This window comes from Macaca thibetana, chromosome 13 (assembly GCF_024542745.1).
Source record: "Macaca thibetana thibetana isolate TM-01 chromosome 13, ASM2454274v1, whole genome shotgun sequence".
NCBI classification, from domain to species: Eukaryota; Metazoa; Chordata; class Mammalia; order Primates; family Cercopithecidae; genus Macaca; species Macaca thibetana.
Genome location: NC_065590.1, coordinates 63,224,796 through 63,251,538, shown reverse-complemented (window position 1 = coordinate 63,251,538; position 26,743 = coordinate 63,224,796). Strand labels below are relative to the sequence as shown.

The 26,743-nt window shown below is 37.5% G+C and overlaps 1 protein-coding gene across 1 annotated transcript in view; it reads right to left on the bottom strand.

The window, feature by feature from the left end:
- LRPPRC (leucine rich pentatricopeptide repeat containing) overlaps positions 1-26,743 on the bottom strand; it is a 118,085-nt gene that overhangs the window by 15,345 nt on the left and 75,997 nt on the right. Inside the window, exons 26-31 of the mRNA XM_050754602.1 lie at positions 23,762-23,830; positions 22,938-23,028; positions 15,576-15,718; positions 15,338-15,455; positions 10,054-10,180; positions 2,483-2,571 (exon numbers count right to left, since the gene is read on the bottom strand). Coding sequence (XP_050610559.1) covers positions 2,483-2,571; positions 10,054-10,180; positions 15,338-15,455; positions 15,576-15,718; positions 22,938-23,028; positions 23,762-23,830 — 637 coding nt within the window. The remainder of the gene's footprint in view (positions 1-2,482; positions 2,572-10,053; positions 10,181-15,337; positions 15,456-15,575; positions 15,719-22,937; positions 23,029-23,761; positions 23,831-26,743) is intronic.

The window sequence follows — 26,743 nt, the reverse complement described above, 5'->3', positions numbered from 1 at the left end:
TAATGACTTCAGGGACACCAAAAATGATACCCATCCACATCCCTCACCCCAGGTCCTTTCCCACTGTCACCTAATTCCAACATTTACACAATTACTCACTAGTGATACTGATTACACTGTACAAGTGCCACGTATCAGCTATTAATATTCACCAACAGTAAAATTTAATCGGCTTTATTTTTTCTTCCTATTTTAGATGGGGTTGAGAAAAAGAAACCTAAAACAGAGAAAGGCAGAAGAACAGAAGGGGACTTTTAAAAATTAAGAGCTCTCATCAGCCATGGAGCAAAATAAGTGCAAACACCACTCCTGTCCTCACTGATGATCATTTTACTCCAACAACAGGTTTGTGGTGATATGCTCAGGAAGGGGGGTGGGGTGGGGGTGGAAGAGGTAGTGCCGCAACAGTGGGTTCAAGGCTCCTGCTCTCAGGCAACCTCCAGTTGAGCTGAACAGCTCAGAAGAGTAGATGATAAATGATACCATGTCCTTTCCTGTAGCTTACACAGGGCACCTAACATAAAAATAAAGGGTACCAATCAAGCTGAAGAAATTTGGGTCAGATTCAGCTGAAAAATGAACCTCTGAAATCAGAAAAGTGTTTTGTTCTTATCTCCATGTCTACAGAAACAAAAGCTATTTAAGACAATGAGCTTATTTATATGGTGAGCAAGTTTAACTTTTCATTGTTTTAAAATTGTTTATCATTTTATTACATAAAATACTAACAGGACATAAAGTCATTTTTGGGGGGGCCAGGGGAAGGATTTCGCTCTTGCTCAGGCTGAGTGCAGTGGCACCATCATGGGTCATGGCAGCCTCAACCTCCTGGGCTTAAACGATTCTCCCACCTCTGCCTCCTAAGTAGCTGGAACTACAGGCGCATGCCACCATGCCTGGCTATTTAAAAATTTTTTGTAGAGACCAGGTCTCGCTACATTGCCCAGGCTGGTCTTGAACTCCTGGACTCAAGCAATCCTCCTGCCACGGCCTCCCAAAATGCTGGGATTACAGGTGTGAGCCACTGCGCCTAGCCACAAAAGTCTGGGCACAAAAAGTGTTTTCTATTCACTTACATATTCAGTACTAATCAATTAGGAAGACAGCTAAAGACCAGTACATTTAGGTATTATAAGCAACATTAAAGTTGCACAATTAAACAACAACTTCCTCTCAAGGATGTGAAATTATGTGATAAACATGCAGGATGGGCACGGTGGCTCATGTCTGTAATCCCAGCACTTTGGGAGGCCAAGGCGGGAGAATCATTTGAGGTCAGGAGTTCAAGACCAGCCTGGCCAACATGGTGAAACCCCGTCTCTAGTGAAAATACAAAAATTAGTTGGGCATGGTGGCAGGCGCCTGTAATCCCAGCTACTCAGGAGGCTGAGGTGGGAGAATCGCTTGAACCCAGGAGGCGGAGGTTGCAGTGAGCCATGCCACCACTGTACTCTAGCCTGGGCAACGGAATGAGACCCTATCTCAAAAAAACCCAAAAAACCAAAAAACCAAAAACCAAAACAAAACCCTAAAACAAAACAAAACCAAAACATGCAATGAGGAATAACACCATTATTACAGAGAGAGGAAGCAATGAGGTTACACTTCCAGAGCTTTTTCAACCTTCCTTAGAGATCTCCTAAGTGGGTTTTGTTGTATTGGCAAAACTGCAGTATCACTGTATTCACTCAAATTCAAATGTAAATCTTGAAGTGGAAAGTTACTTACCTAAATTTAAGAGATTCATCATAGTCCCCCTTGGGAGATCATTCGTAAGACCTCCATATCCAATTTCATCCGCTTGAAAACTCTTAAACAGCCTCTACCAAACCAATGGCCCCCACCCCAATCCTCCCCAAAGTCATGTCCACATCTTTCAGGTGTCATTCTCTTAACATTAATTTGAAAACCTAAACTTCAAACAAACACTGTATTTTATTGCTGTTTGTGTTATGAACTATTTAAAAAGTATTAGATTAAGTTTTAAAAATCAATATTATAATCATTTGGTGCACAATCCCACACATTTAACACTCAATTTAACTCATTTGCTATCTCACACACAACCAACACAATATGCAAGAAACAACTGCTGGGAATTGTTTCAGATGCTCTAAAGTATGTTAATTTCCAAAGCAAAATGACTTGTGCTGTGAATTTTAACGCACTTGAAAGCCTGTACTTTCTCTCGTTCTGGAACACAAATTTTGCATGTCTGAAGAGCTGTGATTCATCTTAAGAAAACCCATCTTGTGTTAAATGGAATGGAAACTGGACTAAGTGGTCAAATGACAAGTACATTCATATTCAAGCTGTATTATAAATGCATGTACAGTAATTTACGTCTCTCAGCTACCACAAAAGGCTCTTGATAAGCAGGTAATTTGCTAAATGGACTCCTTTATCCAAGTATTCGAAGGGCGTTACAAGAAAAATCTGCAGAGGCATTAATGTGACGTAAAGGTCAAGCATTGTGACATACCTTTCAAATAATCCCGCCTAACTTGCGTTATGATGAGGAGGCTGTTGGCAGCATCGTTCAGTGTGAAGCCCTTGATGTGGGTCTCCGCGCTAAAAGAAGCAGACATTTAGAAAGGAATTACTGACATGCTTCTGATATGATAATAAATGGTTGAGCACCAAGGTGAAATTATAAAAACTACTGTTCGTATGTTAAAAATATTGCTGCAAAATATCGACCTGGAGACAGCTTTTGTGTTATCCTGTCAATGGTTATAGAAGGATAATTTTTTTTTGCATTCTGACAGATGACAAAGTTGGAAATGAGCAACAAAAGAAACAAAGTACAAGATTTTTTTTAAACAATCGGTTCAGATTCTTGAATGCTGACATATTAGATGACTAAAATAACTGCGTGCCCCGCATTGTTCTGCCGTATCCTAAGCTGGATACTTTTTTTTTTTCTACATTCACAGTAATTATAAAATGTAAAACTCTTCTTCCAGAAACAAAAATGAAGATTTATTTTCAGCACCGTACATTTTAAATATAAACTAAAGCAGATTACTAACACTGTATCATTTGGTCAATTAATTTTCAAATTTCTGCCATCTAGATTCATACAGTTTTTGAAGCCGAACATACTACAGGACTCAAACTATTGGTACTTTAAAATTAAAAATTTCACACAACCATCTTGCCCTAGCCTTAAGTTTGAAATGAAACACCAACTTTTAAAACTCAAGAGCAAAAAAATCACTTGACTTTTCAATAAAACCTACAGGATTAAAAAAAGCAAAATGAAACAACAAAAGCAAACAGGAAACCCGAAAACCTAGCTGAAGATTTCTGTTTGCTACACTGTTTGTGCATCTCCTGCGATGAAATTTCAGCATCCTTAATGCTCCCAGAGTTCATCTCTGGATTAGAAAATCTAACATGGACATATAAGCTGGGCAGATTGCAATGAAAGCGGGGTCACTGCTAAATTATTCTCATCAATCCCAAGAAAATCCTCCAGAGACACCATGACATGCCCATCCTCTCAGTCACTTTCAGCCTCTAAGGTCCACCCCCTACAGTCCCTGGACACGGGATTTTCTTATTCCTCTGACCAATCCTCTTAATCCCACCAAAGCACCCACTGCTCAGTTTGACTTTTCTCCTTTGTCCCATCTGTCAAAGCTCTTAAGTCAACAACTCATGCATGAGACTACGAATTGCACAAAGGATTTACTTTCTCAATCTTTAGCATGATTAAATAAAAATTAGACACTATTAAAAGCTCACTTCTAATATTATTACATGTATTATACCATATTAACTTAAAAATATTCACCTACAATCCATTAAAATTACAAGGTAACGAAACTTCTCTTTTAACTGACACTAAGTATGAACTACAAACCTTTCAAAAACCTCAAAGCCTATAACGTTCTTTTTCAATAATCTCTTCCTGTCTCAAGTTGCCTGCTCATTACAAATATGAAAGTGGAGATAAACATCAGGAAGAAGAAACCCCAGATCTATTCTATAATAATATATCCCACATATGTAGAAACTGATCAATTACAACCAAAACAGATTCCAAAGTGGCAAAAAGAGAAAAGTTTTAAAAAGTTGCGGGTAGAGATCTTTGCATTGGAATCATTTATACGATATAATAAAAGACATTAACTTTTGACTCCTAATTTTGATCTTTCAAAATTAAAACTCAAAAAAATCGAGTCCAGAGCTGTCAAATCAAACCTTCTGTGATGATGGGAATATTCTTCACTTGTGTTGTCCAACACGGTTAGCCACTAGCCATATGGCTACTCTGATGAAGAAACAGAAATCTTAATTATATTTTAACTAATTTAAATTTAAGCAGTCACATAGGACTAGTGGTTACTGAACTGGATAGCAGAGAATTCCAGACATTTTATTTTTAGAACTGTCAAAATGAAGGGAAAAAAATTATAGGGGAAAAAGAGTACCCCTCTTTCAATTTACAATCAACTGCAAAAATTAAACTATCTTAACCAAAGAAGACAGTATTATAGGGAAACTTTCACATTGGACATTTCGGAGAATTTATAGCTCTGAAACGACAGCATTTCAAATTTAAGACTTTTGTTGCCTTATGGTTTTAATGGATTTTAGGTAACATTTTAAAGTAAATATGGTATAATACATGTAATATAGGCATGAGAAGTGAGCTTTCGTGTAAGCAATGACTGTGCTTACATAACATGCACAAAGGACATTAGTTGGTGATTATATTATTTAGGATAACAAAAACTGGCCAATTCAATAAAAATCATCAGTGACAGACATAGCATTATTTCCGAACAGAATGATACAGGAAGCCAAGAGGAACGAGAGAAAATCAAGTTCTATTCTCAAAAGATAAAGTAGGGTTGTTGTTACATGATTCCTAAAGTCCCTAAGAATATGGTTTAATGTTAGCAGAGATTTAAAACAAGAGTTTATATCCCCTACTGCTCTTTGAATAAGTGGTTTCCCTCCCTTGAAAGCATTTACTACAGATAAATTATTTTGAACCATGAGGAAACTAAAAAATGAAAGAAAGTTGGTTTATTGAACATTTTTAAAAGGCAGCAGTTACTATTACTTTTGAGGTTTCATGGCTTATTGGGAAGGTTAAATGACTTTGTAAATAAAGTTGAAATCTTATTAGAGGTCAAGTATATCTGTAACATATTAGATGACAACAAAGGCAAAATAAAAATGACACTATGGCTTTTTTTTTTTTCCTCTGTCACTCAGGCTGGAGTGCAGTGGTACAATCTTGGCTAACTGCAACCTCCGCCTCCTGGGTTCAAGTCGTTTTCCTGCCTCAGCCTCCTGAGTAACTGGGATTACAGGCATGCGCCACCACGCCTGACTAATTGTTCCTATTTTTAGTAGAGACAGGGTTTCACCAAGTTGGCCAGGCTGGTCTCGAAATCCTGACCTCAACTGATCCACCTGCCTTGATCTCCCAAAGTGCTGGGATTATAGCCGTTAGCCACTGAGCCACCATGCTCCACCAAAACCATGGCTCTTAAGGTTGACCAAGTGACATTACATAGAAAACTGTAACAACAGATAGCTATGGATCCAGAGTAAGACTGCCCGAATAATACTAGAGCGGTACTGCCATTTGCTACAGTAGCTCATTTGGCCACCATATTATAATAAAGTTGCCTATAACAAAGCAACAATTGTTTTTCACTCTGATCACTGACACAGAATGGGAATGGGAAGAGAGGACCTAGTTGGCAATAAACAGGAACTGAATCCACAAAATATCTTGAAATACCTCAAGTAACATAGTTGGATAATTAGTAACTTGAACTTTCACTTCTGAATTTTCAGTCCAGCATTATTTTTTAAAGTACTCAACAATTTAAGCCATGAAACAATTCTACATAGTCAGATATAACATTTTATTGGTTCAAGGGAGAGGACATGCATCCAAAGCCCAGACTAACTTCAGGCTTTGGATCTTGGGTTCTCTTGGGTGCATACAGATGCATGGGGGAAGGCAACTCCCAAATAACCCTGGTAGATAACACAGCTAAAAGTCTTACTTGTATATCAAACTAAGAAGCAGAGCATGATGGCGGATGCCAAGGACTAGGAGGAGGGGAAATGAGATAATGGTTAAAGTACAGTTTCAGTTATGGAAGATAAGTTCTAGAGCTCTATACAGCTTACTGCCAACAGCTAACAATACTGTATTTATACTGAAAATTGCTAAGAGGAAAGATCACAAGTGTGTTCTCTCACACACAAAACCCAATAAATAATAATATTGAGGGTGGGAAGAAACTCTGGAAGGGGAAGGATATGTTTGTGACCTTGAAGTGGGAAATGGTTCCAAGGGTGTACACTTATCCCCTAACTCACTGAGATAGATACATTAAATATATATCTTTTTACATGTCAATCATACCTCAAGAAGGCTTCATGAAGATCTAGAGAAGGGAAGAAGATAAACCTTGGCAATCATTAAAAAATCAGGAAACAACAGGTGCTGGAGAGGATGTGGAGAAATAGGAACACTTTTACACTGTTGGTGGGACTGTAAACTAGTTCAACCATTGTGGAAAACAGTGTGGCGATTCCTCAAGGATCTAGAACTAGAAATATCATTTGACCCAGCCATCCCATTACTGGGGATATACCCAAAGGATTATAAGTCATGCTGCTATAGAGACACATGCACATGTATGTTTATTGCGGCACTATTCACAATAGCAAAGACTTGGAATCAACCCAAATGTCCATCAGTGACAGACTGGATTAAGAAAATGTGGCACATATACACCATGGAATACTATGCAGCCATAAAAAAGGATGAGTTCATGTCATTTGTAGGGACATGGATGCAGCTGAAAACCATCATTCTCAGCAAACTATCTCAAGAACAGAAAACCAAATACCGCATGTTTTCACTCATAGGTGGGAATTGAACAATGAGATCACTTAAACACAGGAAGGGAAACATCACACACCGGGTCCTATTGTGGGGAGGGGGGAGGGATAGCATTAGGAGATATACCTAATGTAAATGACAAGTTAATGGGTGCAGCACGCCAACATGGCTCATGTATACATATGTAACAAACCTGCACGTTGTGCACATGTACCCTAGAACTTAAAGGAAAAAAAAAAAAGATAAACCTATATTTCACAGGTTGTAAATTTAAGGCAAATAGAGGTCATGCTTACAACTATCTTCCAGGTCAGCGGTTTCAACCTTGGTAGATCAAGATCTATGGGAGGACTATAGTAAGAAATGATGTTTTACATGACAACCCAATCCACAGATACATACACACGCATAACTGAAAGCAACTTTTCATGAAATAGTATCTTTACTACAGAAGTACTCTGAAATAGTCTATACTATTTCATTAATACAATGTTGGTTCTGTCCCACTTAATAGATGTCATGACCCACTAATTGGCTGCAACTGCCGTTTTGAAACTACTCTAGACCAGTGGTCTTCAATGAGCGGCATGTACACTGTATGAACACTCTAGGGTGAGGCAAGAAAACCTTTACATCTCTCTCTCTTTTTTTTTTTTTTTTTTTGAGACAGAGTCTCGCTCTGTCGCCTAGGCTGGAGTGCAGTGGCGTGATCTTGGGTTCACTGCAACCTCTGCCACCCAGGTTCAAACGATTATCCTGCCTCAGCTTCCCGAGTGGCTCGGATTACAGGCGCCCGCCACCACACCAGGCTAATTTTTTTTTTTTTTGAGACGGAGTCTCGCTGTGTCGCCCAGGCTGGAGTGCAGTGGCGTGATCTCGGCTCACTGCAAGCTCCGCCTCCCGGGTTCACGCCATTCTCCCGCCTCAGCCTCCCAAGTAGCTGAGACTACAGGCGCCCGCCACCACGCCCGGCTAGTTTTTTGTATTTTTAGTAGAGACGGGGTTTCACCATGTTAGCCAGGATAGTCCCGATCTCCTGACCTCGTGATCCACCCGCCTCGGCCTCCCAAAGTGCTGGGATTACAGGCTTGAGCCACCGCGCCCGGCAACTAATTTTTATATTCTTAGTAGAGACAGGGTTTTACCATGTTGGCCCGGGCTGGTCTCGAACTCCTGACCTCAAGTGATCCTTCAGCCTTAGCCTCCCAAAGTGCTGGGATTACAGGCATGAGCCAACATGCCTGGGCTTAAATCTCTTTTTAAAAATTTCATCTTATGAAGATTTTCTATTTTGAGTATGTTTTATAATATAGTTACATGTGATATATCAAGTACAACTTGTTATTAATCATATGTGATTTTCTATTTTGAGTATGTTTTATAATATAGTTACATGTGATATATCAAGTACAATTTGTTATTAATCATATGCGATCAAAATGTTTAAGACATGATTCTTCAATCACCTGGGGTATGGAGTAAAATGTACATTCTCAGACCCCACACCAAATTGGCTGAATCATAATCTTTGTGGTGAGCTGTGAGGAAATCTTTTTATGCTACCAGAATAAGGATCACTGTTCTAGAACAAACCCAATGAAAATGAGAAAGAAAAAAAAAAAAAATTAAAACCTGTACTTTTAGGAAGTATTTCAGAGGTCTTCATGACCAAACCCAAAATCTAATTTTTTTTAAGTTTTCTGTCTTTGCTTCTATCTCATCACTTAATCAGACTTAATTCTCAACACAAAATGCTTCTCTTTTTTCTAGCTCTCCTTCATTATCATGGAGAGGGTTGGCATGGAGAGTTTCATAATTTTCTGAGGAAAGTAATTTTAGATGATCCACACCCTTGACCTATGACAGGATACTGCTCAATGTCAAATTTTCCAAGTCACTAATTAAGGGTATATCGAGTGTTCTAGAGATATAGATATAATTTGATTAGGAATTGAGAAAACACACAAATGACACACAGAGTACATTGAAAACCCGACAGTCCTAGTGCAACTGTCTTGTATCAAGACATACAAATGATGATTCAAGACCACACACACATACACACAGACAAGTACAGTCATATAGAACACGATTTTCAATACTAAAACACAGACAGTAACTACGGCCTATGATGCATAACTTTAGCAACACTAGGACACTGCCAGGTTTTCTTGTGATGTGAAAGGATGGCAGGCATCCATTTTCTCCTTAGGATTCTAATATTCTAAAAGTGTTGTAGACTTAAAAATTTTTTCAGATTATTCCTTTTCTTCTTCTTTTCTTTTTTGAGACAGGGTCTCCTTTTTGTCACCCAGGCTGGAGTGCAGTGGTGCAATCTCAGCTCACTGCAGCCTCCACCTCCTGGGTTCAAGTGATATTCCTGTCCCAGGCTCTTGAGTAGCTGGGATTACAGGCAAACGCCACCATGACCGGCTAATTTTTGTATTTTTAGTAGACACGGGGTTGCACCATGTTGGTCAGGCTGGTCTCAAACTCCTGACCTCAGGTGATCCACCCACCTCCGCCTCCCGAACTTGTGGGATTACGGGCATGAGCCACCTCGCCCAGTCAGATTATTTTTCTTTTTAATTAAAAAACACGAAAGGAGGGGGAAACACAAATAAAATGTGTTCAGTTCCTATGTTTTTTCTACTTCACACTACCTTCTTCAACACCTAGAAGAAATCTTTAGTATTAAGTAATATTATACACTCATCATACAGAAGAAAAACTAATGATCAGAGATGGCAGGTAATTTTCCCAAGGTCACAGAACTTTCAAGTAAGATTCAAATCTTAGTCTAAGTTCAAAGTCTATGGTGTCTTTGTTTTCTCAGGCTACTCCCCCCACAAAAGGTACATGGATTTAGCTGCTGAACAAGAAACAGAATATAATAAAATTACTTTTCTGTGCATGGATATCTTAAATGAATCGTGATGGAACATTAAGCAAAATGTACTACATTGTGTATGGCCAGTAATGGTTTTTTTTTTTTTTTTTAAGGTGAAAAAACCCTGATAAAATTAGTTAACCATTTCATATGATTTTTATGGGTAGCTGAGGCCAATCAAGCAATTGCACTACACAGCACATTATTATTATTATTGGCTAATGGTAGCCAATATTCTTTTTTAAACAAGAGGTTTAATAAATGGACTAATACTTACAATGCTTTCACTTCCACTGCTTGTGTAAAATACTCTTTTGACAGCAGTAATTTAATGAGATCACTGTAGGTTTCAGCATTAAATACAACGTTTTGCTGTTTTGCTTTCAGGAAAATACCATATGCCTCTATGAGAGAAAACAGACAAAAAATAAATGAGATGACATTATTCTGAAATGCCAAAAGGATGGAAAAAATCCTGAAACAAAGACCTAAACCCAAATATTTCTGCTTTTTAATACCAACCCACTGTTGCCACTCTATAGAGAGACACACTGACGTAATTCTTCAAATATTTTAAAGACAAAGCTACGGTTTTGGAAATTACAACTTAATCCGAATGGATGGTGCCTGAAGGGGTTTCCTCTTAAAATGATTTCTCATACGAGCTTTCTTAAGTTGATAAATTATTTTCTTTCTAATAAAAATGAGAAATAGCTCTTCTGAATTTATGAAAAGATGATACTAGTTTCAAAATAAATCGCAAAATGTGTGTTAAAGTCCAAATAAACCAGAGGTATAATTTAGATTGAGGGGAGCAAAAGATTCATTTTAAAGCAATCTTTAATCTATAAGTGGGTGGTTACAATGGTTAACATTTCAACACAATAGCACTAAAGAGAATATAGCCTATAATTCTAAAATTAGGAGATCACATTATTTGGCTACGACAGGACTTATACAAAAACATACAATTTTCAAATATACAGATATCTAACAAGTAAACTAAGCAACATTTGTTTGACTGATTAACAGTTTTATTTCACTTGTTCACAATAACTGTCAGTGAATGAAAAGATGTTACCAAAAGAGAAGTAACTACACTTTTCAGTCACTTACTTTTCTGAAATAAAATTGCCTGGCTATAAACAGCCAACTGAAACTACAATCTACTCCCTTCTGTGTATAAACAAATCACAATAAAGATGGGGCATAACTGAACTATCACGTATAGCCTACGTGATAGTTCTACGAATATAGGGCTCAATGTAAGGAAATATAAAACTTCTAATTAAGACGGAACATGATATTATTTAATGTTCAGAAGAACATTTTAAGCTACTTTAGAAGTTTCTGAACATGCAAAAATTGCTAGGCTTCTATGTATGAGTTAGGGGATGTGTGCATTAGCCCCTTAATTAAACTTAAGTGGCACTGTCAAAAGAAATATTTATCCCTTTAAGCTAAATTTGGAGAAAAAAATATGACAACATTTATATTTGCATCTTAACTAAGGAGAACAGTTTGGGCAAGTGAAAGTAACAATGGCACAAGTTTATCACATTTCAAGTAAGTCTTCCATAGAACAGTCCCTGTTAGTCATTAAATTTCCAAGTGCCTTACACTAGATTTCTATGGTTGTGAACAACTGTATATTCCAGGACACTGGCAAAAAACAGAAAATAAAAACACGCTAATATGCAAGAAGAAACTCCAGTATCATTTCCATCAGATACCTAGTCTATTTGGTGTATTTCACTTTTCTGAAATGGGAGAAAATGACATATCTTCATTCGAGTACCAGTATCAATGCATCACAAATTTAAGAAAGTTTTATTTACTTATTAAAGTCACAGAACAGCTCTGCTAAATAAAATATTTAAACCACGACACACAATAAGATGACTGCAATAAAATCTGCCATTCAATACCCAATGCTTTTTAGGGGGCTAAAAACTTAAGATGCAATATAATTATTGTCAACTTCCTAACAATCATACATAATATTTCACACTTATTTGGAAACTCTTGTTGTTTTCTAAAATTGTGGTCTTCACATTAATTTGGTGTGGCTGGGAATATTAGTCCCTATTAGTTTTTTTTTTTATTAGCATTTTACTATACCAAACCCATTCACCATACATTTGTTTCTGATGTGACAATCATAAGACGCCTTTAAGTAGACTGAACTACCAGAAAAGTGTTAATGTAATCATTCAATTTTCAAAGCATTCACATTTCACGAAACATTCGAATCCTGAGATTATGGCCGGGCACAGTGGCTCACACCTGTGATCCCGGCACTTTGGGAGGCCAAGGTAGGAGGATCACTTGAGGTAAGGAGTTCGAGACCAGCCTGGACAACATGGTGAAACCCGGTATATACCAAAAATACAAAAATTCGCCGGGGGGCGCCTGCAATCCCAGCTACTTGGGAGGCTGAGGCTGAAGAATTGCTTGAACCCAGGAGACAGAGATTGCAGTGAGCTGAGATTGCACTACTGCACTCTATCCTGGGTGACAGACCAATATTCTACCCCCCACACCCCCCAAAAAAAGAATTAACAGGATGAAACCAATTAGATAAATGAAAATTCCAGAATAGAGGTAGCTCTACATTTATAATACGCACTGCATTGTATTTAACTACTTTGTATTTAACTACATTGTATTTAACTACTTAAATGTTTTCACTTAAACTGTACACTAACTATTCATTTTGGTCAAATCAAAGCTTCACCAGAGGACGGGTTTGGTGGTGGCTCACGCCTATAATCCCAGCACTCTGGGAGGCTACGCGGGCGGATCACTTGAGGTAAGGAGTTTGAGACTAGCCTGGCCAACATGGTGAATCCCCATCTCCACTAAAAATACAAAAGAAAAAAAAAAGCCGGACATAGTGGCGGGCGCCTATAATCCCAGCTACTTGAGAGGCTGAGGCAGGAGAATCACTTGAGCCTGGAAGGCAGAGGTTGCACCACTGCGCTCCAGCCTGGGCAACAGAGTGAGACTCTGTTTCACAAAAAAAAAACAAAAAACAAAAAACACTTCACCAGAACATTTACATAGTATTGATCAAGCTTAATCTTATACTTCACTTTCAAAGATGCATAGCATGTACTGAAACATATATAGACTGAATAGACTGGTGCGCACCTGTAGTCCCAGCTACTTGGGAGGCTGAGACAGGAGAATCATTTGAACCCGGGAGGTGGAGGTTGCAGTGAGCCGAGAATGCACCACTGCTCTCCAGCCTGGGTGACAGAGCAAGACTCCGTCTCAAAAAGAAAAGAAAATGACTCAGAATGAATAAAAAGTTATACTATAGAGGTAACTGAGGAGGCATAAGAACTTAGCTTATTTTTACTTCATACATTTTACATCACTGCCACATATTTTTTTTTTTTTTTCCTGATAGGGTCTCACTCAATCATCCAGGTGCGATCATGGCTCAATGCAGCTTCAACCTCCTGATCCTCTCACCTCAACCTCCTGAGTAGCCGGGACTATAGGCCTGTGCCACCAAGCCAGGCTAATCTGTGTATTTTCTGGAGAGATGGGATACCACCAAGTTGCATAGGCAGGTCTCAAACTCCTGGGCTCAAGTGATCTGCCCACGTTGGCCTCCCAAGCCTGTAAGCCTAGCCAAGCCTTCTAGTTAAGTTAGGAAATGAAGAAGTTCCATAAATGTCTACATTGGTTCCTTTCTAATAAACAAACCTCAAAACTATCAATACTAATATTTAAAAAAAGAATTCTGTTGTATTTATTTCCTTAATGGTAAACTATCATAAACCATCTTTGAAATCCACCCTAAAACTGAAGGAATCATTCTATGGAAAGCTAGAATGAAAAGAAATTAATAAAAGTAAAGAAAATAAGAGTAATATATGCTTCTGGAACAGTATAAGAAGTCTAAGTGAAAATATAAAATTCAACTTGCAAGCTCCTATCAGAGGGTTAAAGATGGTCAAACAAAATTTAAAGTAGGCATTAAGAGAGGTGAAGATATCTTCAGGAAAACTTAATACTAGAGAAAGGGAAGAAAATCAAGAAGCAGACCTCTAACCTCGAGATACTGCTGGATCACGTCAATACACACTAGTATAGTAATTAGTGCCTTAATCATTTTTTGCTTTCAAGTAAGTTATAATATTTGCCACAATGCTATTTTCAAAAAAATATTTTTAATAAAAGTGTATGCCAACAATGGCATTTATTATGAAAACTTTCAAATGTACAGAAAAGTATGAAGAATAGTACAGGTTGGGGGTGGTGGCTCATACCAGTAATCCCAGCACTTTGTGAGGCCAAGGTGAGAGGACCACTTGAGCTTAGGAGTTTAAGACCAGCCTGGGCAACATAGCAAGACCTCGTCACTACAAAAATTGGCTGAGTGTGGTGGTGTGTGCCTATGGTCCCAGCTACTTGGGAAGCTGAGGTAGGAGAACTGCTTGAGCCCAGGAGGTGGGAGCTGCAATGAACCATGATTGCAAACCACTGCACTCCAGCCTGGGTGACAGAGTGAGACCTGTCTCCAAAAAAAAAAAAAAAAAAAAAAAGAATAGTATAATGAATCTCACCTTCCAGATATCCATCACTTATATCTAACAATTAACGTTTTATCATATTTGCTTTTTTTTTGTTTGTTTTTTTTCTTGAGACGGAGTCTCACTCTGTTGCTAGGCTGGAGTACAGTGGTGCGATCTTGGCTCACTGCAACCTCCGTCTCCCAGGTTCAGGCGATTCTCCTGCCTCAGCCTCCCAAGTAGCTGGGACTACAGGCATGCACCAACACGCCCGGCTAATTTTTGTATTTCTAGTAGAGATGGGGTTTCACCATGTTGGCCAGGATGGTCTCGATCTCTTGACCTTGTGATCTGCCCACCTCAGCCTCCCAAAGTGCTGGGATTACAGGTGTGAGCCACCATGGCCAGCCTGCTTTGTTTTTTATAGCTTAAGCATTTTAAAATAAATTATAGAAATCTTGACTTTTTTCATCCTTCAATAACTCATGTGGATCTCAAAATTTCAGAACATTTTCCTATAAGTAAATCATAATACCATTATCACATCTAATAAAAATAAGTAATTCCGGCTGGGTACAGTGGCTCACGCCTGTAATTCCAGAACTTTAGGAGGCCCAGGCAGGCGGATCACGAGGTCAGGAGATCGAGACCATCCTGGCTAACACGGTGAAGCCCCGTCTCTACTAAAAATACAAAAAATTAGCCGGGTGTGGTGGTGGACACCTGTAGTCCCAGCTACTCAGGAGGCGTGAATCCAGGAGGTGGAGCTTGCAGTGAGTTGAGATCATGTCACTGCATTCCAGCCTGGGTGACAGAGTGAGACTTGTCTCAAAAAAAATAATGAGTAATTCCTTAATATTATCTACCACTCCGTCAACAGTTACATTTTCCCACTTGCCCCAAAATGTTTTCGTTAAAGTATGGAAGGGGACAAGAAATATATAAAATTTAAGTCCTATCTCTAACCTACAGCACTTCCCACACTGCTATTAGAAGACCCCCCGCTCCCACACTGCCATTCCCATATGTGCTTGCCTTTGCTTTGCTTCAAATGGCAGGCATTCAATATATCTTTCTGGAAACCAGGTTCTGTGGTTGAGTCTGATGAAGAATCCAATGAAGAATTCAGGGAATGTTTTTCATCTTCATACCACTTTAAAACAAAATTATTCTGTTAAATAAAAACTGGTGATCTTTTCAGTATAGAAGTAGGCTAATCTATAACCTAATTATACTAACAAAATCTTGTTATGATTATACCAAAAACAATTACCTCAGGTACCTCAAATGGAACTTCCTGGTTACCATCTCTAAGGATTTCCGCTAATAATCTTAATGTCTTCTCACGAGGAATAATATTTTCTTCCTGGATTTTATTCCAGACAGCATCAGCTCTTTGCCAGTCACCATTCATTTCTGTAGAATTTGATTAAGCAGAAATTAATCAATAAGTATACTAAAGAGAATTCACAAAAATATTTAGAACTTTTCTTATTTGATGTTGAAGAAAGCATTATTCCAAATGCTGCCCTTTAGGGAAAGGAACCAAATGTGACTGTGACCCGAAGTCAAGAAGGGAACTTTTCTCTGTACTTCTGAATTACAAACCAAAAATACCCTACCTATCAAAAAGCAGTAACAAGAAGCCCCCATCACACTTTATTAAACACTTTCAATCATGTTGATAAAAAGTTGTCTTTTTAATGTTACTGAGAAAGTGCCTACTGCTGAAATCAAAATCAGAAACAGGTAACAATTCAACTATGACCTTTAGCCTTTGCAAAGATCATGGAGAGATATATATACACACACACTGCATATGGCACCATATATACATACATAACGTATGTATATATATGTGTACCATATGCAGTATACATATATACGCGCTCATATGCGGTGCATACGGTATACATACATCCATGATCTTTGCAAAGGCTACAGAACCGGGCTACACAGCAGAAGGCGTGCAGTAGGCAGGCGAGCAAACATTGCCCCGAGAGCTCCACCTCCTGTAAGATCAGCAGCAGCATTACATTCTCATAGGAGCACAAACCCTATTGTGAACTGCGCATGTGAGGGATCTAGGTTGTGCGTTCCTTATGAGAATCTAACTAATGCCTGATGATGTGAGGTGGAACAGTTTTATCCCCAAACCATCCCCGTCCCCCACCACAACCTGGTGTGGAAAAACTGTCTTCCATGAAACCAGTCCCTGGTACCAAAAAGGTTGGGGGCTGCTGCCGTATAGTACACAGCTGTAGTGTGTACTAAAATGACTGAAAGTGTGTAATTCTCTTTACAAGTGACAAACCTTTTCACTTAGTTGAAGAGAGAGAATAGTCTATGTTTCTTCTGTCGACACGAAGAGTTTCTATGACCATGTGAGATACGTGGAATCTCCTTAGATTTCTTATCTCAACTGATAATGCTATCAGACTATTACAAGGGGACAGGAAGTCGGCTGGGAATGAAATAGGCAGATCCCTTCGTATTGAAAAGTCCATTTCCTTTCATGTGGTAATCTAGTCTTTACAAATAGCAAAAACTCTAGAATCAAAACTTTGTTTTTAGAAATTCTCATGGTTGGAAAAGGAAAGATCAAGTCATTTAATAAAATAAATTAATTTCTGCTTGTGAAAAACTGGGGCAAGATATGAAAAATGTCACATGACACCAAGTGCAATACAATTATTAAATGCACAGAAAACTTGCTTTAGATGTCTTTTTTTTTTTTAATTTGCCAGTAGGTATAAGAAATATCTGGATTGTGTGGGGTCCAGCTCTAGGAAGGAAGGGTTTGTTTCAGAGCACAAATGTTCCAGGCAACATGAATACATTTGTTCCTCAGCATTTTAGAGGAAAAATACTAAAACACGTAGGATTTTCCTAGATTATTCTCCCGAAAACCAAAAAGTTAAGTTTTTTGATAACTAATGACTCCTAAAAGTAAAAAATTTAAAGAACAAAAAACAAAGCATACTCATTCTTCAAGGGAAATTAGCAATTTAAAAAAAAAAAAAACCCTTAAATAATGAGTAGAGAAATTCCCCTGGGTCACACAGACTGAAGCCTAAACTTTTTTTTTTTTTTTTTGAGATGGAGTCTTGTTCTGTTGCCCAGGCTGGAGTGCAGTGGCCTGATCTCAGCTCACTGCAACCTCCGCCTCCAGGGTTCAAGCGATTCTCCTGCCTCACCCTCCCAAGTAGCTGGGACTACAGGTGTGTGCCACCATGCCCCGCTAATTTTTGTATTTTTAGTAGAGACAGGGTTTCACCACGTTGGCCAGGATGGTCTTGAACTCCTGACCTCAAGCAATTCACCTGCCTTGGCCTCCCAAAGTGCTGGGATTATTGGTGTGAGCCACCGTGCCCAGCTGCAGCCTAAACTTTCACACAGACTACACTGCAAGGAGGCCCAGATGGCAGAAATTAACGTAAAGTGCAGAGTGATTTTATACATATACTGATAAAATTAACCCAAGTAATATAAAAGCCTTACATTTACAACCAATTTTCAAAACAAGACTCTCATTAGCTAATTATGCTTTTTCTTCATTAAAATGTTGTGTAATATAAAATTGAAGTATTTCAAGTATGTGAAAGTATAAAACTTATTTGATTTAAAAAAAAAAAATTCCAAGTCTCTGAATCTTTATTCCGTAGAAGGAAAAAAAGTGGAGCACTTCTGTTGACTGCCAAAAGGTCCTTGTGGACTGTGGGAAGATAGGGAAGGTTTCCAACAGCTAGACACAGTACTGCTAAGGACCTTTAAAAGGGGACTTAATTTTTCTGAACAATAAAAAGGTGTGTGGATAATCTACAGCTCTGTGCCTTTAGGCTGTAAGAATTCTGGGAACATTATTTTCTTTGTTTAAAAATAGCACAAAACTATATAAAAAGCTTCTACTTTGGGAGGACAAGGATATTACAGAGATGCACCTGTTAAAATAGACTAGTGGGCAGGCACGGTGGCTCATGTCTGTAATGCCAGCACTTTGGGAAGCTGAGGTGGGCAGATTAGTTGAGGCCAGAAGACCAGCCTGGCCAAGGTGAAACCCCGTATCTACAAAAAATACAAAAATTAGCCACGTGTGGTGGTGCATGCCTATAATCCCAACTACTGGGGTGGCTGAGGCAGGAGAATCACTTGAACTTGGGAGGTGGAGGTTGCAGTGAGCCAAGATTGTGCCACTGTACTCCAGCCTGGGCGACAGAGTGAGACCCTGTCTCAAAAAACAAACAACAACAACAACAAAAGGACTAGCAACTTAAGAAAATATTTCAAAATACAGATGAGAATTAGTATAATATAGCATGAAACAACTCAGTAAATATTTTTCAGAGGGAAAAAATTTCCTGGAATTGTATCTGGATCACAAAATACAAAACAAAGATTTGAAGTAGTCAAGCAAATCAGTGTGTCAAAATCTGCAGCTGTGTGTAAACTCTCACAAATGTGCAGAAAGGCTATGCCTTTTTTTTATAATATCCTTTGTGTGTTTAAAATCCTACTGAGACAATAATGTCATTCAAATAATCTAACAGCCACAAACTTGAGCTAAGACCAAGAAATGGACACTCTGCCTCTATAATCACATCACTTTCCTGGAACTCACAGTTCCCTCCTGAAAGAACAAGAGGACAGACTGTTCTAAATGACCTCTGAGAACCCTTACGTTATAAGACCAATGATTTCTGACAATATTAGTGAATTTTACAAGAATAGACACAGTTGTGGGGCAACATTTTATGGCTATGGAACCAGGGTATACCAGGTGGCACTTTTCACACGTGTTCTCTATGGTATTAAACTAAGAGATCTCTACTTCAGGGTTTTAATCATAAGGCTGATGGTTTTTACACAATGATATGATGGTGCAATTTCCATATTCCCCATGTCAATTACCTGATTATGGGACCTAAGTATCATTCCCCTATAAAATAAGGATTACAGTCTAGGACAGGAATGATGTAACATAAGCCTGGATTGTCTTGTTATGCCTGAAAACAAGACACTAACAAAGACTAATGGGGTGTGTCAGGCAACATAGAATCCAACACAGGAGCCAATGTGAAGGGGTTCCCAATGGCCAAAGACGAGATAATGTGAACACTAAAACAAATAAGGACTAAAATAAAACACAAATACATTTGAAAAACCCATAAATTCATTAAAAAAAATTCATCAACTTCAGAGGTTTTAAGGATACCAGCAGTCAAGATTCGTTAAAAGGGAGAAAAAGCAAGTATTTTTCTTGTGAATTTATTTCATATTGTTAAGTAAAACAAAAGCCACAGAATACAGTGTAGAAATGTAGAACATGAAACATGTAGAGTACAAAACAATCAAAACAGGATATAAAAGAATCAAAATAATAGGTACATACATAAAAAATATATGGATATAAAGGTAGAGAGAGGGCAGTGTGTAGAGAAGACATGGAAAGGATGGCCAATTGACAAAGTTACATCTGAGATAAGAGGTTAGGGGGCGGCGGTGGACACAATGACGTTTTCAGAGTTACCTAGTATAGTATTATATTGTTTGAATCTTTAGCAATCAGAATATGTTCATTTCACTTGTGTAATAATGGAGGAGGAAAAGGCCACACAATACGAAAAGAAATGTAAATGGCTATACTTACTTGAAGAAATAATATATAAATCATTATTGAGATAGAATAGATGAGGTTATACAGACTTTTTAAATAGATTCAAAGAATTATATTGCAAACTTACAAATGTAAGGCAGCTTGACTCTTGGCTAGACTACTATACAAAGAAACTAATTTCTACTTTCTATCTGTAAAGAAGTGGTGTTCAGAACATAGGAAAATGTCATATAGAAATAATAGAAAATTCCTTAAGCAAGTGAGGAAGTCATTTCATTCATGTAATTAATGTTTGTTATAGTTTCTAGAAGCTAATTTTGCAAGACTTGTCACAATGAAAGCTCAAAATATATTGGAAAGGATAGAAATGAAGTTTGAATAATGACAAAATTTTGTAACAGATCATGTTATACTGAGTCCACAGAAAATGCAAGCACTTTTATGTTAATAAAAGCTTGTATTTAAATGTATGTAAGACTTATGCAACGCAGTTCCATGGGTGTTGGCTGAGCTACATATCTGTGTTTTGTGCCTGTTTCTGTAGTATAATTTACCACAAAATTAAGTGTGTACAGGTATGTGAAAAGTACTGTTTTAAAATAAACAAAGGAAAGTTGCTTTTCAACAAATATCTTAAAAAAACTACTAATTCAATCTCTTTCAAGGGCTAAAATTGCATCCTAAGAAAGAAATCCACAATGCAAAATATGGATTTTTAAAAAGTATGAGTCCACATTTACTACCAATTCATATCATATGTTCCATTTCAAAGCAACTGAGTCCATGTAACAATATTTAAATAGTGGCACAAGTCTGAAGGCAAAATGCAGAAGGGGATAGCTTGCTGCTTCTTCAGAAAGGAAAGGATTAGGGCTATTATAATCAGATTATCTATTTATAACATGGCAGAAGGTAGGTATACAAATGTGGTTAAAAAGTATGTATACTTCTCTATAGGATTCCACTGGCTTCCAGCCTCCTAAGAAGCTAACCACACTCTGCCAACCTTCTCAAACTACTGGCTCAAATGCAACGCAAGAATTGGAGATAGGTGTCCAACAGGACAGATAGAGGAAATTAAGGACAAGAAAATAGCATTAAACCTCAAAGACCATATATCCCTAATGGAAATTTTAAGATGAAGCTAAACGTTGTATATTTTTATTGTTTCTTTAAAAAAAAAAAAAAGAAGCCAGGCACAGTGGCTCACGCCTGTAATCCCAGCACTTTGGAAGGCTGAGGCAGGAAGATTGCTTGAGCTCAGGAGTTCAAGACCATCCTGGGCAACGCAGTGGGACCCCGTCTCCACAGAAAGTAAAAGAAAAAAAAAAATAATTTAGCAGGGTGTGGTGGCACATGCCTGTAGTCCCAGCTACTTGAGAGGCTGAAGTGGAAGGATTTCTTGAGCCCACGAGGTTGAGGCTGCAGTGAGCTCTGATCACACCACTGTACTCTAGCTGGGGTGACCCTGTCTCAAAAACAAAAAACAAAACAAAACTAATAGTGAAAGTTCTTCTGAACAGGAAGAAGTTTGTGTGGCCCTAGACTACCACATACTTACACTTGTTCTTACCCGCTGCGGTGTTAAGACTTGGTGATGGGGCTGACCCTTTCAGCAGAGCACTACCTTTACATCTGCAGTGCCTACCACAATGTCTAGCACACAGTAAGGGCTTCATAGATTTTTCTTTTTTTTTTCTGAATCAAAGTTTATATAGTCTTCTATGAGGACTACTTGAAATAATAAGACACATTCAGACATACAGTCAGTGTTTCTTTTGAGCTTGGCACATTAGAATTTCATCATGAAACTGTTCTTTAAAAGGAAGAAAAAGTAGGTGCTCAAATACAGATTATAATTTGCAATTTGAGGACCAACTGCCTAAAATACAGGTTTTTAATTCTATACATTCAATACCAACCTCAGCATTGTGTGCAAAAACTTGATCATCGCTCAAGCCAAAGTCTTAAGAATTACACTGTGAAATGTGTATTTCAATACAACCAAAAATTGGAATATAAATTTTTTAGCAAATTTAATTTCATTTACATCATCAAGATGTAAAAGAAAGCTTTCAATGGTAATAAACACAAGTCTGAAAAGACAAATCCCCTTATTTGTTTGGTGAAGGGAAATCTGCCAAGACAAAAGAAGAACAATAAATCTAGATAAATATCCATGAATCATATAGGGAAAGGTCACTGGCTGTTCTAAGTGTTATTCCTCTCCACTAAAAAATCCTAAAAGAAACTGTAAAGCTCCAAATGTGTACACTGGTATAAAAGTACTAGAGCATTGTTGGAAAAGAGAGATCAAAAGTTTCTGAAATGTCAAATACAAATACTAAGATTTTAGCCTCAGAAAAGAGTTAAGGATGTGAACGAACATTAAGGCACAAAAATGAATAACGTAGTGTTGTTTTAGAAATGGAAAATGGAAATCTATTCACAAACCCAGTAACAGGAGATGGGCTGAATAAATTTTAGTACATCTATGTAGTATTTTAGTTATTTGTAGGTGACTAAATATAGAAAAATGTTTGTAATATATAACTGAGTCAAAAATATATGACATTTTAAAAACTGTTTAACAATGAGTTTGTATATAGATATGCAAGATATGCATCTTCTTGCAAAAAGAAAAAAATATCTACATACATCAACGTTTTGGTGGTTACCTATTTATAAAAGTGACCAATAAATTTACCTGAAGGTTTAAATAAAAAGAACAGAAAGATCATTCTTACCTCAAAAAGTCCTATTAAATTCTGTGGTGCTGATGAAGGTTTTCGTACTTTCTCATTATTGCAGTAAGAATGTCAGAAATTATGAAGATATACAGTGCCTAGTGCTACAATATAACATTCTGTGATAAAATTCAATCTAGCCTCTACTTGAGCCTCTGTTGAATGAAAACTGCCTTCTGACAATCCCTGGAGCTCCCTCAAAACCAAACACTCCTTTCCTGCCACTGCCTTCAACAGAATAAATGAAAACATGAAGAATAGTTAAATCACTTACTATACAGTTTTAGCAGATTGTAGTACATCTGGTCTCTATCACATTCAAATAGCTTCTGTGTCAGCTCCACTAATTTTTCCAGAGTTTCAACCTTAAAAGTAAGATTAAGAGACAGATCTACCTTGCTATATATTTTATAGTTAACAAACAGCAGTGGAATAATCTTTCAAATTAACTTTACCAAAGGGCAGTTTAACTTCATTTCAAAAGTTAATGGGCTGAGCACAACAATGTGAATGAACTTAATGCCACTGAACTGTATACTTATACAGGGTTAAATGATAAATCTTACATTATATTTATTTTACCACGATTTTAAAAAAATTTGGAGTCAAGAACACAACGTGAATAACTAATTCAAAGATATCTGGGTGGGAGAACTCAATGAGAATATCGTACACTAACAAAATACTTCTCCCTCCAAATTTTACACTCTTCTTGCCCTGGGGCTTTTATTTGGCATGATGCAAACAGGTACCTGCACCAGAGGAGGGCAAGCAGAAATTCCAGAGCTCTGGGAAGCAACTCCTCCTGCCACTAAGGACTAATGAAGGCTTAGTGCATTAGTGCCAAAGACACAAGGTCGGCCTGCTCCAACCAACTAGTTAAAGATAAAATCTTCAGGGCCCAGGTTAACAATTTAGGGTTTCTACTGCACCTCAGGAATAATAAGTAAGCCATTGCTTATCTGGCAAACAACCAAGATAAACACTGCTTCTACAATGCCCCGTCTCTCGAAATCCCCAAACGTTCACGTGACACAGAGGACCCTTGCCTTTTACTCACAGTTTTAGGTGACTGACACATCAGAATCAAATACAAACCTGATTATTTGCAATACATTTGTCACAAAACCACTGAAGCCTTGTAGATCGAGCTCTAATCCCTGGAGTCTGTAAAATAAAATAATCACATAGCACCCAAGGTAAGGCTTCGGCTGAATATTATTTTTTTCCTCAAAGACAGTTTCTTTTCTTATGAATTTGCTGCCAAACATATATACTAAACTTATACACTAAACTATATATACTAGTATACAATGTATATACTAAATTTATACTATAACTAATACAAAACTAAAATTAACCCCATAGTTATCATAGACCTTTAAGTAAGATTAGAACAGAGCATAAAACACAACCTATATTTAACCTGTGCCTAGAAGATGCCAATTATTTCCAAATGCTGCATTGCAGGTCAATGTTCATTCCATAAATCTTTAATTAATAAAATGGTTATACTTTCTTTAGTTCAAAAATAAGCGATAAACTAGAAAACGTCAAATAAAACATGGGTGTGTCAACATTCACATGCATGTGCTCTTTATTTTTTTATTTTTTGAGACAGAGTCCCACTCTATTGCCCAGGATGGAGTGCAGTGGCATGATCTCGGCTCACTGCAACCTCCGCCTCATGGGTTTAAGCAATTCTCCTGCCTCAGCCTCCCAAGTAGTTAGGATTACAGGTGTGTGCCACCACGCCTGGCTAATTTTTATATTTTTGGTAGAGACGGGGATGCACCATGTTCGCCAGGCTGGTCTCAAACTCCTGGCCTCAAGTGATCTGCCCATCTCAGCCTCCCAAAGTGCTGGGATTACAGGCATGGGTCACCACGCCTGACCACATGTGCTCTTTCTCATTTACACTCTCTCTCTTGAACACACACACACACTTACTTTAAATACTCCAATAGACTCAGGAGACAAAAATTATCAATGTTACACAAAATAACAATTGTCACAATAATAAACCATTGGCTTTCGTTTTTAAAAGAAAATGCTTTGCAAAATTCACAATGATAAAAGTACTCTAATGACTTTTGCCTAGCACCTAAAACTAAATGTTTAGACAGCAAAACAAGCTAAGTACTTTAAAATTGGTTTATAGTCTTAGTTTATTTAAACAATTGAGACATATGTTACATCCTCAATTCGAAATTACTATTGTTTGGTCAGTAAGTCTGGCCTCAAAGCACTTATTTTACAATTTTGGATACTGGAATAAAATACAAAGCATTTCAACATAATTCCAAGGATTTGTCACTCTATAGTATTTTCATCATCTGTAAGAGGGCTTCACCATTAAATACTACATTTCAATCACAGCATTATAAGAAAACTACATACTCATTAGCCCTGGCTGTTACAGTCTAGAGGAGGTACCTTTACTGCTTTCTCCACTCACTTCTGTTGATCAAACCAGGTATCCCTTGAATCTAATCTCTTATTTATAAGTCCTCATTATTTTTAATTTAAAAAAATAACATTGTACAATGTTAATTTACGTACTGAAGTGGAAACTAACATCTTGCAGCTTTGGTGGGATGACAGAAAAACTGGTAGACTAGAAGTTGGATAACTTGTTCTCATTTCTTGTATCCACTTTTTGGGATACAGGAAATCACTGATGAATAAATTAGTCATGGAAATATAGTCTCAAATACTATTAATGTCTATATTCAGGCACAATTTCTTCTCAAGGATTTTTCTTACGTTATTTATTTCGTTTCACATGTGTAATACTGAAAATGAAAGCAATGTCAATATATACTAAAAGCCCTTGAAAAATTAAGAAATAATCCTCTTCAGAACATGGCAATATGCAAGGACTACACTCACAACTTTCAATATTATTGCTGATCCAAATGCCAACAATCTAAACAGCACAACTTTTATGACATACTCTTTCGGTTTGTGGCTGATTAATCTGCCTGTCTTTGGCAAGACAGCCGATTTATATGGCAGATCTTCCCATGTTTCATTTTGAAATTGAGAACTTCAAATATAAATCTCAATCATCAAAAGAACATCTAGGTCAGATTAACTAAATCTCCTAGGCTGCTGTAATAGTCAAGATTTCTGGCTTATCTCTTAACATCGGAACACTGCAAGTTGAAAGCAGAAATAGAAAATGTAATAAAAACATGGAGAAGAATAGAATTCTAATTGGGATGTTAAATATAACATCAAAAAAGTTAATGTTAATTAAACTCATCTTTAGTTCTTTCTGTGTTGCCATATACAATCTATCTAATGAATAGTGAGGATAAAATAATTATTTTTATAGAAACAATTGCATGTTTGTTTCCACCTGAGCTACTGTGCTTCAAACCACAACTTTCTACAGTTGCAATTCACTAAGTTTAATTGTACAGGGGGAAAAAGTAATCCAAAGCCAAAAATAATTGTCATTACTTTAATTTCATTGCAACACTCTGATATAAATTTACCATAAAAGCTTATCATAAACTTCTATGTATACTAGTAAAAACAGATATCCAATAATTATTACCTGTTAAGTAAAAAGAAATGAAAGTTTTTCTACTGCATTTCAAACTCTGTCTCAAGGAAGATTATCCTGAATTTAACTCAAATAGAAATTTTCACCTGTTCTGATTTTTCTTGCCACTACTGCTGGAGATGTCAAATGAAAGCAACAACAAAAACCGCCCGCTCTAGCCTCATGTCCCCTAGTTAACACAGTAGGAGGAAAAACCATGTCCACAAGGACTTTAAAGAAGGGACAAAGACAAGAACATGCTGGAGAAGGTGGCATGCACCTGTAGTCCCAGCTACTCGGGAGGCTGAAACTGGAGAACTGCTTGAGGCCAGAAGTTCAAGGCTGCAGTGTGTTATGACTGCACCTGTGAATAGCCAATGCACTCCAGTCTGGGTAACATAATGTGACCCCCGTCTCTTAAAAAAAAAGAAAACAACATCCCCACCCCAACCTAAGTACCGTTCAAGTACAACTGACCCGTGAACAATATAGGGGTTAGAGTTTGACCATCTGTGCAGTCAAAAAGC